At 43.1% G+C, this 20,551-nt stretch overlaps 1 protein-coding gene across 2 annotated transcripts in view; it reads left to right on the top strand.

The window, feature by feature from the left end:
• The window catches only part of fam13a (family with sequence similarity 13 member A), a 280,084-nt gene that overhangs the window by 32,918 nt on the left and 226,615 nt on the right, over positions 1 to 20,551 (top strand). For both annotated transcript variants that reach the window (XM_063046842.1, XM_063046840.1), the window contains exon 3: positions 3,831 to 4,040. In XM_063046842.1, coding sequence (XP_062902912.1) covers positions 3,831 to 4,040 — 210 coding nt within the window. The remainder of the gene's footprint in view (positions 1 to 3,830; positions 4,041 to 20,551) is intronic.

Below are 20,551 nucleotides of genomic sequence, written 5' to 3'. Positions count from 1 at the left end.
AATTAAGCCCTTTGTCCTCCTCTGCTGAACTCTGAATTTCTCCCAGTCCTCAGGTGAGCCACTTTCTCTGGCTAATTTGTATGCTTCTTCTTTGGAATTGATACTATCCCTAATTTCTCTTGTCAGCCTCGGGTGCACTACCTTCCTTGATTTATTCTTTTGCCAAACTGGGATGAACAATTGTTGTAGTTCATCCATGCAACCTTTAAATGCTTGCCATTGCATATCCACCGTCAATCCTTTAAGTGTCATTTGCCAGTCTATCTTAGCTAATTCACGTCTCATACCTTCAAAGTTACCCCTCTTTAAGTTCAGAACTTTTGTTTCTGAATTAACTATGTCACTCTCCATCTTAATGAAGAATTCCACCATATTATGGTCACTCTTACCCAAGGGGCCTCTCACGACAAGATTGCTAATTAACCCTTCCTCATTGCTCAAAACCCAGTCCAGAATAGCCTGCTCTCTAGTTGGTTCCTCGACATGTTGGTTCAAAAAACCATCCCGCATACATTCCAAGAAATCCTCTTCCTCAGCACCTTTACCAATTTGGTTCACCCAGTCTACATGTAGATTGAAGTCACCCATTATAACTGCTGTTCCTTTATTGCACACATTTCTAATTTCCTGTTTAATACCATCTCCAACCTCCCTACTACTGTTAGGTGGCCTGTACACAACTCCCACCAGCGTCTTCTGCCCCTTAGTGTTACGCAGCTCTACCCATATCGATTCCACATCTTCCCGGTTTATGTCTTTCCTTTCTATTGCGTTAATCTCTTCTTTAACCAGCAACACCACCCGACCTCCCCTTCCTTCATGTCTATCCCTCCTGAATATTGAATATCCCTGAACGTTGAGCTCCCATCCCTGGTCACCCTGGAGCCATGTCTCTGTGATCCCAACAAAGGGCTCGCCCAAAAGCTGACTGTGAGGAATATCGAAGGTCTGTTTGGAATCCGATTTGAATATTCATTCGCTCTCTCTCTCTCTCTCTCCCATGGCGACGGCGATTACTGCGAACTGAACTAAACTGAACTCTGTCACTTTGAAACTGGTCATTTACCCCTAGACGACGATAGAGCTTGATTGATCCTATTATCCTAGTTCTGTGTACATGTGTGTTTATTCATTGCTAACCTGTTGCATTTATATCCTTACTATTAGAGTATTGTGTTGCTTATTTCTTTAATAAAACTTTCTTAGTTCCAGTAATCCAGACTCCAACTGAGTGGTCCATTTCTGCTGGTTTGGCAACCCAGTTACGGGGTACGTAACAATATACTTTATAGGAAATAATCCTCCAATCACTGCGTGTTTTTCTCGGGAAATTATCCTGCTTTTCATAAACTGAAGTTGTTGTTGTCTCTGTTTCCTTCACTTTAAGTACTCAATAATTTTTGAGCAACATAAACTTTACTGTGAGCCATGCACCATCTAACCTCCAACTCATTGGCTAATGGAGTGTAGATATATATTCTGTACTTTATAAAAGAATCTGTTTCCCAACTGATAGTGTCAGTGGCAAATGACATCTTTAATTGTCCATTGGGAGGTGGTGGTGAGCTGCCAGTTTGAGCCACTATCATCTGTCTTGTGGAGGAGGTGGCTGTGAGCTGCCCGTTTGAGCCTCTATCATCTTTCTTGTGGAGGTGTTGCCAAGTGTTGTCATTTCAGGAGTTAGTCAGCAAAGGTGAATGAATGACACTGTGTTTTAGGGAGAGAAGGAAGTGAACTAGCCTGACTACCCCTTACAGTGCAGTATCGCTCAGTGCAACATTGGAGAGTCAACTGAGAATGGGTCCTGACGAAAGGTCTCAGCCCGAAACGTCGACTGTACCTCTTCCTATAGATGCTGCCTGGCCTGCTGTGTTCCACCAGCATTTTGTGTGTGTTGCTGAGAATTTTGTGCTCAGTTTTTTGTGAGGGGCTTTAAACCCATGGCTTTTGGCTTCACACTGTGAAATGCTGCCTTCAAGTAAAATTGACATCCGTTACCCTGAGCTTACACCCTCCATGGCGTGGACTTGGGGCAGGTTGAAAGACTTTGACAAGCAAACAGTCCAAGTGGATTGACAGAGTCATAAGCAACTCAGGAAAGCAAAATGTTTCCCATGTGTTGACTGATTCATCACCTGTCCACATAAAAATGCTGCACCTTCAAGTATTCATTGTGATTGCTGTTTCCACTTCTACCACAATGAGATCTGTTGAAGATAATAGTAAAGATGGATGGTGGTCTTCTGGAGCAGCATCTGTAGAAAGAAAGGAACTGTTGTCGTTTCAGATCAAAATGCTGCATTTGGACTGAGACTGGCAAGGGGAGATGGCCCGTATGAAGTGGAAAGGGGGAATGAGGTAATTGAGGACTGAGCAGGGGTGTAAGATGAATGCAGGTAGTGCCAGGTAGGGGAGGGGAGCAGGGTGGAGTTAGGAGTTTTTGGCAGGTGAATGAGAGATGGAGGCAGACAGAGAGGAAAATATATGGAATACAGGTGGAGCGAAATAGTGAGAAGACACTGTGAAGATTGGAGATAGCTTCATGCCAGCAGGACAACTGGTTATCTATTGAAATCCATTCAGTATTTTAGTGTTTTTTTCATTTCAAAAGTAAATTTTATTAATAAAACATATTGGCAAATAATATAAAAGTATTACACATCTTCCTATACACTCGTAGTGTTGTCTAGTCGAAACATTCAATTGTCAAGTCTATATACAGGTAGTGTCATCAAGTTAATGCATTCTACAGGTACGTACAAAGCACAAATGCCCCTCATGTGATCTCTCTGAACAACACACCCTTCAGGTATTTGTGAGGCTGTTATCGCGGGACCCAGCCACTCAGTGTCCACTGATAGCCAGACCTTTGACTACAGTCCTTCCTCACAAAGCCCTTTCATTGGTTGCACCAACTTGCAGACTGAGTCTGATTAAAATGCGCTTTGCCCGAACTTGCTTGGAAATTCAGGTAATATATAGTAGGATAGCAGTTACATTACTGTCTAATGAGCTGATGATCTGGAGAAGTGCGATTAAATCCCTCACCACTGCTGGAAACTTTAATTCAATCTATGAAATTAAAGTCCCAGGATGAGTAATACTGACCATTAAGCTGTGAGATGGATGTAAAAATGTGTTGGATTTGATAATACAAGAAGTGGTACCTTGCGTGATCTAGCTTCTACCTGACAGTACACGTGGGCAAGAACATACATGAGGCGCTACACCAATGTAACTCTTTCAGACATTATAGTTCCTGAGAATCTTTTCAAATCCTAATTTTTATTTTCACAAGCTGGGAAACTCAACAATCTGATTATAGCAAAGAAAATGAAAAATCACAAAGCATACAAATTTAGAGCATAAGAAGTAGAATCAGGAGCAGGCCAATCAGCCTCTCGAGCCTGCAGCACAATTCACCAAGATCATAGCTGCACCACTATCCTGCACTTTCCCCGCATCCTTCCACTCCCTCAGTATCCAGAAATCTGCAGAAAGTGGCCAAACCTGCAGTTTTCAGTATAGAGAATTCCAAAGATTCACCAACTACTGAATGAGTAAATTTCTCCTCAACTCAGTTCTAAGTGAGTTACCCCATTCTCTGATACTGTGACCCCTCCAGAGGAAACACCCTTTCTACATCCTTATTGTTAGGAGTTTTGTGCATTTCAGTGACGCTCTGAACTGACCCAGTAATGTGTCTCAGTTCGAAAAAGTTTAAGGATCGTTATCAAATCCGTCCCGTGTCCCGTAAGTGGCAAAAGAAATACATTTGATATGTTAATAGGTTGACAAACAACTCAGAACTTGTGGCTTCTCTCTGGCAGGGCTGGAACAAGAGGGTCTTTTTCGAGTGAACGGAAACGTGAAGGTGGTGGACCGGCTGCGGCAGAGTTATGACAGCGGGGGTGTGCCTGATCTCATCCAGGAAGCAGACGTCTGCTCCGTTGCCAGTCTCCTCAAGCTGTTCCTGAGGGAGCTCCCTGACGCAGTGATTGTCTCCAGGTTGCATTCCCAGTTCATGCGGCTGTATCAGGGTGAGTCGCTCGCCCACGTCTCATAGACACTGTTCGAGATGTTGATATTTATCACGTGGAACCAAGGGCAATTTCCATGCTGTCCATGCTGTCAGATGAGGCAAATACAGCTTCTCAGCTGTCAGTCCGCAGTGCGATAGGTTATGGAACATTATACTCACGCATGGACACTCTAAAAATAGTGATGGTTTCTGCCTCATCAGTGTTACTGAGTTCCATATCTTGTACATCAAAGCTATGGACCAGTTTCTGGTAAATAGATTGATATAGGTGTACTGTATGAACATGGTAGGCCGAGTGGCCTGTTTCTCAGCTGTATGACTAAACTCACTGTCCTGCAGATTAAAAGGTGTTTTCTCAATTGTCCTTTGATCCTTCCACCAGTCACTTTAAACCTTTGCCCTTTTTGCCATAGAAAAGAGACTTCCCAATCTGAAGTGACTTCTCATAATTCATACACAAGGATGTGTGTTATTGGGTGCACTTAGAATAACAGGATACACCTAGTGTAAGATTGATCACTGTTGCAGCTGGAAATTCCCATTATTCAGAATAGGCAAGATCTGCAGTGCTGTGCAGAAGTCTTAGACACATATACAGTGTATGGGTATACACTGAACCAGGATTTTTGCACTGTACTGTAGTTCTGTAGAAAGCAAAACTTGCATGGAATCGGAAACAAAATGGAAAATGCTGGAAACAATCAGCAGATCAGGCAGGTCTGTGGAGAGAGAAACAGGGTTCCTGTTTCATATCAGTGACTTGAAAGTTTTGCAGAAAGGTCATTGATCTGAAATGCTAGTTCTTTCGCTGTCTCCACAGGTTTGACTTGATTTGTTTAGTGCTTCCAGAATTTTCTGTCTCCGATACTGTAGCAAATTCTACAAGGTCAAGTTTCAGACTAAACAAGAATATGGGATCAGATGCTGTTTCTGACACTCCATGTGCTCTGGGTGAGTGACTGCAAGGTGGGGGAATGTGCCTGGGGGGGTGCCAAATTCACCTCTCTCACTGGTTAACTTTCACAGTCTTAAACCTCCAACAGCACATTCTGAGACCAGACAAAATACCTCATGTTCACTGCTAATGTTTATGACAATTGTCCCATGTGGTGTTATAAAGGCAGGGTAATGAAAAATGTGGTTGTCAGACGGGAGACTAAATCTAGTACTGGTGGAGTAAACAGGAATCTGATGCAGAGTTGCACAAGTCTGAGAATCTGTTCTTTGAAATCCATCCTCAGACAGTTGTTTAAGACATACCATACTGTAAGACAGTGGTCCCCAACCACCGGGCCGCGTGGAAATGATATGAGTCAGCTGCACCTTTCCTCATTCCCTGTCACACACTGTTGAACTTGAACACACGCGAGGACATCAGTCGGTCATTAACCTACAACTACTCGATGAGTAAAAAACAAACATCGCTTGGCAGTTTATTTGGAGGAGATGGTAGGGGACATAAAAGGCCTAACGATTTTGATAATGCAGAGACAGCTGAAGCCGAGACTGCAAAAAAAAGAAAGCTTCCTTCAACAGAAAATACGACGAGCCGTACATAAAATACGGCTTTATTGCGACCGGTGACTCGCACACTGCAAGACCCCTGTGTGTGATATGTGGAGACAAGCTGTCTAATGAGGCAATGAAGTCCTCAAAACTGCTTTGGCACCTCGAGTCCAAGCACCCGGCACTAAAAGACAAACCCGTTGAGTATTTTGAGCGGAAAACACGTGAGCAGGTGGGACAGAAGCAAGTGCTGAGAACCACCACCTCCACAAATGCTGCTGTTCTGAGAGCGTCGTACTTAGTGGCTAGTCGTATTGCTACGGCTAAGAAGTCTTTCACTGTTGGTGAAGAATTGATTCTGCCTGCTGCCAAGGACATGTGCCGTGAACTGTTGGGAGAAGCTGCAGCTAACAAGATGGCACAGGTTTCTCTTTCAGCTACTACAGTTTCAAGGAGAATTGATGACATAGCGGAGGACATCGAAGCACAGCTGTTGGAACAGCTTAACGAGTCTGGTTTCACTACCCGAGTCAAAGAGGTTGCTCCTGAATGCCAGTCTACGCACTGTGTCACACAGAGGGAAATGCTGGCTAGCCGAAAAATGTCACCTGATCTTAACAGCGTATTGAGTGACGTTGTTGAAGTTATCAATCACATCAATTAACTCACAACTGTTTGAGCAGCTTTGCGGGGAAATGGATGCAGAGCACAAGCGCCTTCTCTTACACACTGAAGTCAGGTGGCTATCAAGGGGGAGAGCCCTGGCCAGGGTTTTTGAGTTAAGAGAGCAGCTACAGAGATTTCTTTCAAGAAAAAAAGTCACCATTGGCAGCACACTTCAGTGATGAGGAGTGGATAGCAAAATCCTCTTATCTGTATGGCATCTTCAACCTGCTCAATGAACTCAATTTGTCACTTCAGGGGAGAATGACAATTGTCTTCTTGTTCGCAGATGAAGTGTCTACTTTCACAGCCAAACTGGAACTATGGGGACGGCGAGTGGACAGGGGCATATTTGACATGTTCCGAACATTAGCTGGGAATTTGGGAGAGACTGAGGCTCACAGCTGATGGGCGAACACCTATCTTCACTGTCGACAGAATTTCAGCGTTACTTCCCAACCGCAAATGACCCAAGACGTGCAAAGAAATGGGTCCATGACCCATTTGTAAATGTCTCCGGTGAATCATCCATGTCAGCGCGGGAAGAAGATCAACTCCTCGAGCTTGCAAATGATGGTGGGCTGAAAAGTATGTTTGACATAACATCTCTGCCGGAATTCTGGATCAAAGTCAAGGCTGAATATCCTGAGATAGCCACAAAAGCACTGAAAATGTTGCTTCCATTTCCAACATCATATCTCTGCAAAGCGGAGTTTTCTGCAACGAATGCAACGAAAACTAAATTGTGGAATAGACTGGACATAAGGAACCCCCTTATGACTTATAATTGACTTATCACTATATCCATGCGAGGAAAATATGCGCTGTGTGTTTAATATTAAATTCGTTAGATAAACTCTTTTAGAAACAAAATTGAGTGTATTAGCCACTGAGAAGTGACTTATAGTTGACTCATCACCAAAATTCCGGTCGTGATTAACACCCCCCGCCCCCCTGGTCCGCCGGTCCCCGGTGCAAAAAAGGTTGGGGACCCCTGCTGTAAGGACACTGTTGTTCTCTGTCGATGACATTCATTACATTGGAAACTATTCTTGGAGGGGCACATTAAAAAGTTGCACATGGTATATGGTCAGAATAGATATTAAATTTGATTTTAATGAGAAAGGGCATAGATAGAGTGAATACCGCAGTGTCAAGAACTGGATGACATAGGTTTAAGGAGTGAGGGAAGAGATTTGGTAGGAACTTGAGAGGCAACTTTCTAAGACTGAGAGTGGTATCTGTGTGGAATGAGCTGCCAGAGAAACTGGTTAAGGCAAGTTCAATTAAAACTTTTAAAAGACAGATGGACAGGTGCATGGACAGGAAAGGTTTGGAAGGTTATGGGCCAAGATCTTGGTTAGCATGCACCAGTTGGGTTGTAAAACCTCTTTCTGTACAGTATGAGTCGATGACTGTTATATATAGCAGTGGGAACGTAGTAAGTTGCAGATGTTTGAAATCTGAAGTAAACCCAGAAGATGCTGGAAATAACAGATTATTTTGTAATGTACTAATTATTGTCATATACTGTACATTGAAAAGGTTTGTTTTTCATGCCATCCAGACAGGTCACTCCATACACAAGTACATCGAGGTGGCGCAAAAAGAAAAGCAAAACCAGAATGCGAAATATAGTGTTACAGATGCAGAGAAAGTGCAGTGCACGCAAATAATTAAGGTGCAAGGCCATGGTGAGGAAGATTGGGAGATCAAGGTTAGGCAACATCTCTGAAGGGAGAAACAGTATTTAATCACAGTGAAATTTCACCAGAACTTTTCAATTTATCAATATTCTAAACACCTCAGTTGGGTCATTCACTGCAGCTTGTCCACAATATTTAACCTGCCAGTCACAGGAACAATATTCTACTCTGTGCTGCCAACTAGTGTCCACAACCTGCAACCACATGTAGCTGTTCAAGGCTCCTTGTGACGCAGATCATCACACCAATAAGTAATTGAACTTTAAATGTTAATAGACAAGTGCCATTAGAAAGGACAGAATTAACAGTGGAAATCTTACTGCGTCATGATGCTTTTAGAAGACTGTTCACTTTAATAATATGAGGGTTGTGTTGTTTTGCAATGTGGTGGTATGTATTGACTTGGAGTCATCCAGTCATAGGTAGAAATAGAGACAGAGACAGGCTTCTCAGCCCAACTGCCGATCATGGTTCCCAAACCTAGCCCCGTTTTCCTGTTTCTTTTAAATGTTATTTTTGCACCTGTCTCAACCACTTCCTCTGGCAGTTTGTTGCATATAGACACCACCTAATGCATGAAGAAGTTGACCCCCACCCCCAGCTCTCTTTTAAATCTTTCACCCCTCACCTTAAACCTGTGCTCTCTAGTTTTTAATTCCCCTATACCGGGAAAAAGACTGTGTATTCGCCCTTGTCTTAAGCCTCATGATTTTATACATCTCTGTAAGGTCACCCCTCCATCACCTAAATTTCAAGGAATAGAATCATTGTTTGGCCAACCTCTCCCTATCGTTCTGCACTCAGATCCTGGCAGCATCATTGTAAGTCTTCAGTGCATTCTTTCTGAGTTTTGATGTCTTTCCTTTAACAGTCATCACGTAGGAACTACCAACTGTTTTTCCAGACTGACCTATCAGGAATGCCAGTGGGTTGCTCCAGATGTCTTGGCCATCTGATGGATCTGAACCACTGCATAATTTCTGCACCCAGTTTGTCTGTCTGTACAAACCTGACCAGATATGTAGAGCCAAGGAACTGACCCTTTGTACCCAGGTCCTACCCATCCAGTCCTTAGCAGGCATTTAGCTGTTTGTCACTGGCAAAGGCCCCTGAACTATCTTTAGAGGTTTCATGATTAATAAACAGTTTAAGTAGACTTACAGAATTAAAAAACTATTAAAACACTTTAACCAATTTCCCCCGGGATCAGTAAAGTATGACTATGACTATGCCAGAAATTTATTAAATTCTTTAAGGTGGAGTAAAATAAATGAAGCTTTACTCAAAGTTGGCAACTCATCCAAATGAAAGAGTTATAGAGTTACACAGCATAGAAGCAGCTTCGTCTCAACTCATCTGAACCATGAGAAACCTATTTGCCTGTGTTTGGCCCATATCCCTCTGAACTCTCCCTATCACATTACTGCCCAATACCTATCACATGTCATAATTGTACTCATCTTGACCAGTAACTGTGGCAGCACATTACATATAAAAACAGCACCCTCTGTGTGAAATGTTTCAAAGTTCCAAGTAAATTTATTGTCAGATTACATATACGTCACCATATACAACCCTGAGATTCATTTTCTTGTGGGCATACTCATCAAATCCACACAATACTAATAGGATCAATGAAAGATCAACCCGAGTGCAGATGACAACAAACTGTGCAAATGCAAAAATAAATATATGGCAATAACTAATAAGAGCATGAGACATAGAGTCCTGAAAGTGAGGTAATTGGTTGTAGGAACATTTCAGTGATGGGGCAACTGAGCTTAGTTATCCCCTTTTATTCAAGAGCCAGACGGTTGAGGGGCAGTCACTGTTCTTGAACCTGATGGTGTGAGTCCTGAGCATTTGTACCTTCTACCTGGTAGTAGCAGTGAGAATAGAGTATGACCTGGATGGTGGGGATCTCTGTTGACGGATGCTGCTTTCCTATGACATCATTTCATGTAGATGTGCTCAATGGTTGGGAAGCCTTTATCCATGATGTACTTGGCCAAATCAACTACATTTTGTAGGATTTTCCATTGAAAGGCATTGGTGTTTCCATACCAGGCTGTGATGCAGCCAGTCAATATACTCTTCGTGACACATCTGTAGAAGTTTGTCAAATCTAATCAGCTCCATCTTGGGTATTAGCCTACCTAGGACATCTTGAGGGAGCAGTATCTCAGAAAGGCAGCGTCCATTATTAAGGACCTCCAGCACCCAGGGCATGCCCTTTTCTCACTGTTACCATCAGGTAGAAGGTACAGAAGCCTGAAGGCACACACTCAGCGATTCAGGAACAGCTCTTCCCCTCTGCCATCTGATTCCTAAATCGACATTGAACCCTTGGACACTACCTCACTTTTTTAAAATATACAATATTTCTGTTTTTCGCATTTTTTAAAATCTATTCAATATACGTATACTGTCATTGATTTACCTATTTATTACTATTTTTATTATTTTTTTCTCTTTATTATGTATTGCATTGAACAGCTGCTGCTAAGTGAACAAATTTCACATCACGTGCTGGTGATAATAAAGCTGATTCTGATTCTGAATCTCTGCAGACTCTAAGAAAGTAGTATTGCTGCTGTGCTTTCTTTCCTCTGAAAGAGTAACACTGAGGAATTTGAAGTTGCTGACCCTCTCCACCTCTGATCCTCCAATGAGGGCTGCCTCTTGGGCCTCTGGTTTCCCTCTCCTAAAGTCTATACAGGTTCATTTCAGCTTGAAATGAAGTGCATCATGCTACACTACATGGAGTGCATCATGCTAGATAATTTCCTGGTGCATGGCCGAGTGGTTAAGGCATTCGTCTAGTGATTTGAAGGTTGCTAGTTCGAGCTTTGGCTGAGGCAGCGTGTGTGTCCTTGAGCAAGGCACTTAATCACACATTGCTCTGCGATGACACCGGTGCCAAACTGTATGAGTCCTAATACCCTTCCCTTGGACAACATCGGTGGTGTGGAGAGGGGAGACTTGCAGCACGGGCAACTGCTGGTCTTCCATACAACCTTGCCCAGGCCTGCGCCCTGGAAACTTTCCAAGGCACAAATCCATGGTCTCATGAGACTAACGGATGCCTATAAATAATTTCCTGAAAGCTGAAGAGATGCAGCAACACTGGGGGAAAGAAAGGTTAAATATGATAGTATTGTAATTTATTTTCAAAGCATTTCAAATATTATGACAACATAACAGCAGTGGAAAAATGGATTCCTGCCCAGAATAGAGCACATCCTGGAACAAGTGAGGATATTCTTTAAAAGCATAAATGACAAAGCGAACCTCTGATGGGAAGATCTGGAGATCATCACTTTTAGTCAATATATTAACCCCAAGGTCCCCGTGTCACCTGGGTTTCTGTGCCATTTCTTCTCATGTCTTTTCAAGTGGCTGGGCCCACTTTAAGGCATTAGTCACTTGCCCATAAACATCTATGGTCATTCCTCTGCCTCCCATCACCATGGAAAGAAAGTCTAAGCCTATCCAGCCTCTCCTCATAGGCCAACCTTCCTGTCCTGGTTAACATCTTCTTAAATCTTTTTGTGTGTTCCCCAATTTTATGACATTCTTCCTATAGCAGGGCAACCAGAGCCATACACAATATGCGAAATGTGGCCTTACTGGTGCCTCGTACAGCTGTAACATAATTTCTCAGTTGTTTCAATGCGGAAAACTGTGTAAAGCCGTGGAGTGTCTGTTGATGTAAAAGTCCTGTTGGAGATGTGACCATCTTTGCCATGTCATTTCAAGAAAGACAACCTCTTCTGGAAGGCCTCTTTAATGACCTTGGAAGGTTTGTGCCTGGTTGATTTGTAGCCTGCCCGAGTTGGTAAGGAGATACAGCACAGAACAGGCCCTTGCAGCCAGCATCTCACCTATTTGACACCAGCCTCTTCACAGGACAATTTAAAATGTTCAGTTAACCTATTAACTGGTCTGTCTTTGGGCTGTGGGAGGAAACCGGAACACCCAGAGAAAATACGCCACTCACGGGGAGAACCTACAAACTCTTTACAGATGGCACCAGAATTGAACTCCAAACTCCGGAACACCCTGCGCTGCAATAGTGCCACTATGCTAGGTGCCGAATGTAGTTCCATTAGAGGCTGATCAGAAAATCTTCATAGGTTGATCCCTGGAGTGAGGAGGTTAGCTTTGGAGGAAAAGTAGAGGAGCTTGGGCCAATATTCATTGACATTTAGAAAAATGAGAGGTGATCTTAGAAGCTGTAAGGTTCTAAGAGGAATGGCAGGAAAAATGCTGAAAAGCTGTTTCCCCTTGTTTTGGAAATCTAAAATTAGGGGTCATGATGTCAGGAAAAGGCATTGTAATTTCATACTAGATGAGGAAGAAATTTTTTTTCTCTCTCAGAAGGTCATGAGTGTTGGAATTCTGTACCTCAGAGAGCTGTGGACACTAAGTCATGAAATATGCCAAAGATCAAGTCAGACAGAGTAGATGAGGAACTCGAAGGTGTGGGCAAGACAAGAAATGGATGAAGAACAAATAAGAGAAATTGAGGCTTAATTAATTCTTGTTACAAATACTCTTAAGGAAAAATAATTAATTGTTTTTTTTAATCACTTAAATATTTGTCAAGTAACTCTTAATGAGGGACATATAGAAATATTGGGAAAGGCTGTTAATTTATTGAGGTGTCAGAGGCCATCAGGGTAGTAAATGGTGGGGCTTCACCTCCACAAGCTGAAGCCAAGTCAGAGGTCACAGACCATTCCAGTTTATGGAAGAGCAGTAGCAACAGGAGCATGGTAGAAGCCATGTATTTGCAATAGAAAATTGCCACTGTGGGTTGGAAAAGGTGGTGTTGTGGTTGAATGGGAATTATGGGCTGGATCTCGTGAGAAGCAGGCCAATAAGGGGGAAGAACTATTCAAGACACTTAAAACAGCTGCCCCCTCATGGGCCAGGATCTTCCCAAATCTTGCCTGCACTTCATGTTGGACTCCCAAAACTGAAGTGTCAACATCAAACTTCAAAACTTCAAAGATAATTTATTATTAACGTATGTAGATGCCACCATATACTACCCTGAGGTTTATTTTCATGATCAGAATCAGAATATCACCAGCATATCTCGTGAAATTTGTTAACTTTGCGGCAGCAGCACAATGCAATACATGATAACATAGAAAAAAAACTGAATTACACACATACATTTTAAATAGTTAAATTAAATAAGTGGTGCAAAAACAGAAATAAAAAGTAGTGAGGTAGTGTTCGTGGGTTCAATGTCCATTTAGATGTCAATTGGCAGAGGGGAAGAAGCTGTTCCTGAATCATTGTGTGTGTGTGTGTGTGTATTCTGCCTTCTGTACCTCCTTCCTGATGGTAACAATGAAAAGAGGCCATGTCCTAGGTGGAGGTCGTCTCTAATGAGTTATGCCACCTTTTTGCAACATTGCTCCTTGAAGATATCTTGGATACTACAGAGGCTGGTGCCTATGATGGAGCTGACTAATTTTACAACTTTTTGCAGCTTACTTCAATATTGTGCAGTAGTCAACCCCACCCCACCCATACCAGACAGTAATTCATCCCGTTAAAATGCTCTCCACAGTACATCTGTAGAAGTTTGCAGGCATTCACAGTAGAACTAAGAAATAGAATAGAATCAATGAAAAACTATACACAAAGACTGACGAACAACCAATGTGCAAAAAAAAAAGAATTAAACAAGCGAACAGATAAACACATAATCCTGAGAACATGAGTTGCGATATCAGTTCAGTGTTGAGGTGAGTGAAGTTATCCACGCTGGTTCAGGTGCCATATGGTTGAAGGGTATTATCTCTGGAGCAGAATTTGAACCCACCATTTTCTCACATGGGCAAGGATGCCAGTGCTCAGACAGCAGTGTACACCTGCTGTTCTCACTTGCATAACCCACGATGGACAGGGTGAGGAATACGAGATTATGATGGACATTGACAGGGTAGACAATCAGAATCTTTCTCTTGGGGCGCATATGCAAAAATATTCGAGGATACGTATTAAAGGTGAGTGGGGAAGTTTAAAGGAGATATGAAGGGTAATAGACAATAGGTGCAGGAGTAGGCCATTCGACCCTTTGAGCCAGCACCGCCATTCACTGTGATCATGGCTGATCATCCATAATCAGTATCCAGCTCCTGCCTTATCCCCATAGCCTTTCATTCCGCTATCTTTAAGAGCTCTATCCATCTCTTTCTTGAAAGCATCCAGACACTTGGCCCCCATTGCCTTCTGGAGCAGAGCATTCTACATATCCAACACTCTGTGGGTGAAAAAGTTTTTCCTCAACTCCGTTCTAAGTGGCCTACCCTTATTCTCAAACTGTGGCCTCTGGTTCTGGACTCACCCATCAGTGGGAACATGCTTCCTGCCTCCAGCGTATCCAATCCCTTAATAATCTTATATGTTTCAATCAGATCCCCTCTCATCCTTCTAAATTCCAGTGTATACAAGCCCAGTCGCTCCAACCTTTTAACATATGACAGTCCCGCCATCCCGGGAATTAACCTTGTGAACCTACGCTGCACTCCCTCAATAGCAAGAATGTCCTTCCTCAAATTTGGAGACCAAAACTGCACACAATACTCCAGGTGTGGTCTCATCCGGGCCCTGTACAGCTGCAGAAGGACCTCTTTGCTGCTATACTCAATTCCCCTTGTTATGAAGGCCAGCATGCCATTAGCTTTCTTCACTGCCTGCTGTACCTGCATGCTTGCTTTCAGTGACTGATGTACAAGAACACCTAGATCTTGTTGTACTTCCCCTTTTCCTAACTTGACTCCATTTAGATAATAATCTGCCTTCCTGTTCTTACCACCAAAGTGGATAACATCACACTTATCCACGTTAAACTACATCTGCCATGCATCTGCCCACTCACCCAGCCTGTCCAAGTCACCCTGCATTCTCATAACATCCTCCTCACATTTCACACTGCCACCCAGCTTTGTGTCATCTGCAAATTTGCTAATGTTACTTTTAATCCCTTCATCTAAATCATTAATATATATTGTAAACAGCTGTGGTCCCAGCAGTGAACCCTGCGGTACCCCACTGGTCACCGCCTGCCATTCCGAAAGGGACCCGTTAATCGCTACTCTTTGTTTCCTGTCAGCCAGCCAATTTTCAGTCCATGTTAGTACTCTGCCCCCATTACCATGTGCCCTAATTTTGCCCACTAATCTCCTATGTGGGACTTTATCAAAGGCTTTCTGAAAGTCCAGCTACACTACATCCACTGGCTCTCCCTTGTGCATTTTCATAGTTACATCCACAAAAAATTCCAGAAGATTAGTCAAGCACGATTTCCCCTTCGTAAATCCATGCTGACTCATACTGATCCTGTTACTGCTATCCAGATGTGTCGTAATTTCATCCTTTATAATTGACTCCAGCATCTTTCCCACCACTGACGTCAGGCTAACTGGTCTATAATTCCCTGTTTTCTCTCTCCCTCCTTTCTTGAAAAGTGGGACAACATTAGCCACCCTCCATTCCACAGGAACTGATCCTGAATCTATAGAACATTGGAAAATGATTACTAATGTGTCCACGATTTGTAAAGCCACCTCCTTAAGTACCCTGGGATGCAGACCATCAGGTCTCGGGGACTTATCAGCCTTCAGACCTAACAGTCTATCCAACACCATTTCCTGCCTAATATAAATTTCCTTCAGTTCATCTATTACTCTAGGTCCTTTGACCACTATTATGTCTGGGAGATTGTTTGTGTCTTCCCTAGTGAAGACAGATCCAAAGTACCTGTACTTCATACTTCATTTTTTCTCAGTGTATTGCCTTCTTAGTTATCTTCTGTTGCTCTTTAAAAGTTTTCCAATCCTCCGGCTTCCCACTCATCTTTTCTATGTTATACTTCTTCTATTTTATTTTTATACTGTCTTTTACTTCCCTTGTCAGCCACAGCCTCCCCTTACTCTCCTTAGGATCTTTCTTCCTCTTTGGAATGAACTGATCCTGCATCTTCTGCATTATTCCCAGAAATACCTGCCACTGTCATCCCTGTTAGGGTATTGTTCCATTGAACTTTGGCCAGCTCCTCCCTCATAGCTCCATAGTTCCCTTCCTTCAACTGTAATACTGACACTTCCGATTTTCCCTTCTCCATCTCAATTTATAGATTAAAACTTATTATATTATGGTCACTACCTCCTAATGCTCCTTTACCTCGAGGTCCCTGATCAAAACCAGTTCATTGCACAACACTAAATCTAGAATTGCCTTCTCTCTGGTAGGCTCCAGTACAAGCTGTTCTAAGAATCCATCTCGGAGGCACTCCACAAACTCCCTTTCTTGGGGTCGGATTCCTCCATTCTACCTGCATGTTGAAATCCTCCATAACAACTGTAGCACTACCTTTGCTACATGCCAATTTTAACTCTTGATTCAACTTACACGCTACATCCAGACTACTATTTGGGGGCTGTAGATAACTCCCATTAGGGTCTTTCTACCGTTAGAATTTCTCAGTTCTATCCATACTGACTCTACATCTCCTGATTCTATATCCCCCCTCGCAAGGGACTGAATATCATTCCTCACCAACAGAGCCACCCCACCCCCTCTGCCCATCAGTCTGTCCTTTCGATAGGACGTTTACCCTTGAATATTCATTTCCCAGGCCCTGTCCACTTGAAGCCATGTCTCTGTTATTCCCACAACATCATACTTGCCAATTTCCCTTTAACTCTATCCTTATATTTCCAGTTCATCCCCTCCCCCCACTACTTAGTTTAAACACACCCGTGTGGCAGTGGCAAACCTGCCTGCCAGAATGCTGGTCCCCCGCCTATTAAGGTGCAACCCGTCCCTTTTGTACAATTCATCCTTACCCCAAAACATACCCCAGTGGTCCAAGAATGTAAATCCTTGCTTCCTGCACCAGTTCCTCAGCCACACATTCAGATCCATTATCTCCCTGTTCCTGCCTTCTCCAGCACAAGGAACTGGAAGCAAACCGGAGATAACTACCCTGGAAGTCCTGCTTTTCAGCCTTCTTCTGAGTTCTCTGAAGTCACTCTGTAGAATGTCTTTCCTCTTCTTCCCCACGTCATTTGTGCCGACATGCACCACCACTTCTGGATGTTCACCTTCACCCTTGAGGATTCCCTGCAATCGGTCCGTGACATCCTGGATCCTGGCACCAGGGAGGCAATCTCGCCTGTTGCCGCAGAAACCCCTTTCTGTACCTCTCACTATGGAGTCCCCTACTACCATGGTTCTGCCTGACGTCTGTCTCCTCGGCTTTGCTTCAGAGCCAATTTTCAACTCGCAGTCCTGACCGCCTCTCAGGCTGGCAGTGTCTTCTGTCCCGACAGATTCCAAGAGGGTGAACCTGTTTAGGAGAGGTACATCCCCCAGGGTCTCCTGTACTTCAAGCATTCTTTCCTTCCTCATTGTTGCCCCCCTTTTAAGTTTTCTAAACAGAGAGTCATGGGTGCCTGTGATGTGCTACTAGGAAAGATGATGGAAGTAGATAAAGCAGCAATATTTAAGAGATATTTAGATATCTACATGAACAGGCAGGGAGTGGAGGGATATAAATCATATGCAGACAGAAGTGTAGTTTAAGTTGGTATCATGTTAAGCACAGACACCATAGGCTGAAGGACCCATTCCTGAGCTGCAGTGTTCTGTGTGCTCCGAAAGTGGTGAGCATCATGGGACATTGGCAGCAAGTGATGCCACTGGAACTATGTGCAGGAGACTGTCGGCAGGTTCCTGCAGAAAACTTAGCAATAAAATCCCTGTCCTTCAAAGACTGGACTTCAAGGCAGTGAGAATCTGGCAGCATTGACCCTTCCATTTCCAGTCTATATTTGAATCCAGTGCATCCAGTAATTCCAAAATATGAAATGTCTATCAAGCTCAAATTGACATGTTGTAGGGGTTAATTTCAAGTTGATGGAGTGATGGGCAGGGGAAGAATCTGCCTTGATAGTTAAATTGTTTACACCCAATAACTTCCTCTCTTGTAATAATTTTGCTTTATCTTCTACCCTGTTATTGCCAACCAAAGAATTATTGTGTTGACTTGTTGGGTGCCAGTAAGTCATTGAACGACCTTGTGCAGGAGGGAACTGAATAAATAATCTGCACAGTCAACAGAAGTTATCTTGAGACAAAAATAAAATGCAAAGCTAATCTTTGAAATCCTCCACAGTACGTCTATAGTTATTCTGGGAGCTGTTGAGGGAAAGGTTGTATTTATGAATCAGGTTACCAAAGTAATGCTTTCTGTTGGAAGGTAGCTTCCTTTCTCTGTCTAATTTACTGGGAATGATTGCTGGAGTAGAATAGTTAATTCCACACTGTTGGAATGTCTGGGCACATTTCGGGGAATGGGATGAGCATAACTCAGACGTAACAGCAAGCCAGAAGTAATTTAGATAACTGGGTAATCTTAATTTTACAATACAGAATTGCATGTCCATAAGGTGTATCATAGAACAATAACATTATCATGCAGTCATTTTTGTCAATGAAACTGTTTGATCAGTCTATGCCACTTTGGTTTTTGCACAGTAAACTCTCAAAGAGAAAACGTGATGGATTTATATGGCATGGTTTTATCATGCCTTTAGATTGTCCTCAAAGCACTTTATAACCAGTCAAATAATTTTGAATCATAGTCACTGCGAAAAGCAGGAAATGCACCAGTTAGTTTACACATTGCAAATGGACAATGTTGTGCGACAATCATGAAGACTGTCTAGAAATTTATTTGTTCAGTATTTTTGTTTTGAGTGTTAGCCAACCCTTTTCCCCCAAGAGTGAACTACAAGCAGCAGCCATTTCCAAATTTCTTCATTTCACCAGATCCGACCTTACACTTCTGGACGTGAACCCACCCTGCACCCCCCGCTCTACTTCCATGTGAGATGACTTTCCTTTGAAACACTCCTGTTGGAGAATTGTGGTGAAATTGACTAAGCTGCGAGTAATTTTAGGCCCCATCCTTAGGAAAGATGTGCTGGCTCGAGAGGGAGTAGAGACGAGGTTCACAAGAATGATTCCAGGAATGAAAGACTTAACATTTGATGAGCATTTGCTGGCTCTGAGCCTGTACTTGAGTTCAGAAGGAAGAGTGGGGGGTTATCTCATTGAAACCTACTGGATACAGAAATGCCTAGATAGAAAGGACATGGAGAGGATGTTTTCGTTAGGAAGAACGTCTACAATCTGAGAGCACAGCCTCAAAATAAAGGGTTGTCCCTTTAGAACTGAGATGGGAATGAATTTCTTTATCTGGAGGATGGTGAATCTGTGGAATTTTTTGTTATGGAGGGCTGTGGAGGGTAAGTCATTAGCTGCATTTAAGGTAAAGATTGGTATGTTTCTGATTGGTAAAGGTGTTAATGGTTACGTTGAGAAGGTAGGAGATCAGGGCTGAGAAAAAAAAATCAGCCATAATTGAATAGTGGAGAAAAGATCAATGAGCTGCTTAGCCTAATTGTGTTCCTATCATTTGGTTTTATGATCTTAAGTACATGCGGCAGAGAGGGCCTCAAGATGGCTGTGGCTCAAAAGAGGGGAGCCATGGAGTCATAAGTAGCTAGCCATCTGGACACAAGCTAGGGTCTGATTAGCCCCGGCTGGGTCACCTGGAGGAGGTTGTATGATGTTGAAAGACCCGAAACACCCGATGATTCCAGGAACATCACTGAAGATGAGTCCAGAAGCATCAATAGAGGTATGTACACAGCGGGTCTTCCCATTGCAATGTTGGATTGGGAGTTTATAGAGACCTCAGTCCTTTTTTTTCCCTTTTCTATCTACCTGTTTAACATCCCCCTTAACTCCCCCACACCAATTATTGTTCCAAGTTTCAGACCCCCACACCCCACAACATTCATTGGCACCACACTGCAAATAAATATTTCCACAGTGGCAGATGTGACGAAGTCCGGAGTGCATTGGTGTAAAGTGAGAAGTAAGAGCTTTGGAGGGGATCTGAGGAAAAAAAACATTTCCCCCAGAGGGAGGTTAGATTTGGGAACTCATTGCCTGAGAGGGTGGAGGAGGCATTCCAGATGTACACTTGCATCTCCAGGGTATACTAAGCTAAAGACCGACCACTGGTAAATTGGCTTAGCACAGGCAAGTACTCGTTGGTCGGCATGGACATGACGAATTGTTGCTGTGTGATGGTACAGCCCACCTGGCAAAGTCATGTGGATACACTCAGATTTCTAGAATGTAATGTGGGGTGAGCATTGGGCAGAACACCAGAAACAATTCCTCAATGTTTCCTCGAACGAGTGCCACAGGATCCATTGCATCCTCCTGAAAAGGCAGACAGGGCTTCAAATCAACATTCAGTAGGCTCTTGGGGCTGCACTGAAGCATCTTCCTAGATTTGGTTTGAAGTCTTATGAAGTGGAAGTGAACTAAAGATCCCAAATCCTGAGACATGGACAATACCCTCAGAACCAGAGCTGTACTCAGCTATGTTCTATGTTTATTGGCAAGGACAAGATTGGTTCAGTAGAATCAGAAAGCCATCAAAGCAACACACTAGAAGCTGGAGGAACTCCACAGATCAGGCAGCATCTACAGAAGGAAAGGGGCATCCATAGATGCTGCCTGACCCACT

Source organism: Mobula hypostoma, chromosome 4, assembly GCF_963921235.1.
Source record: "Mobula hypostoma chromosome 4, sMobHyp1.1, whole genome shotgun sequence".
Classification (NCBI taxonomy): Eukaryota; Metazoa; Chordata; class Chondrichthyes; order Myliobatiformes; family Myliobatidae; genus Mobula; species Mobula hypostoma.
The sequence above is the reverse complement of the archived record's forward strand: the minus strand, read 5'-3'. Positions and strand labels throughout refer to the sequence as shown.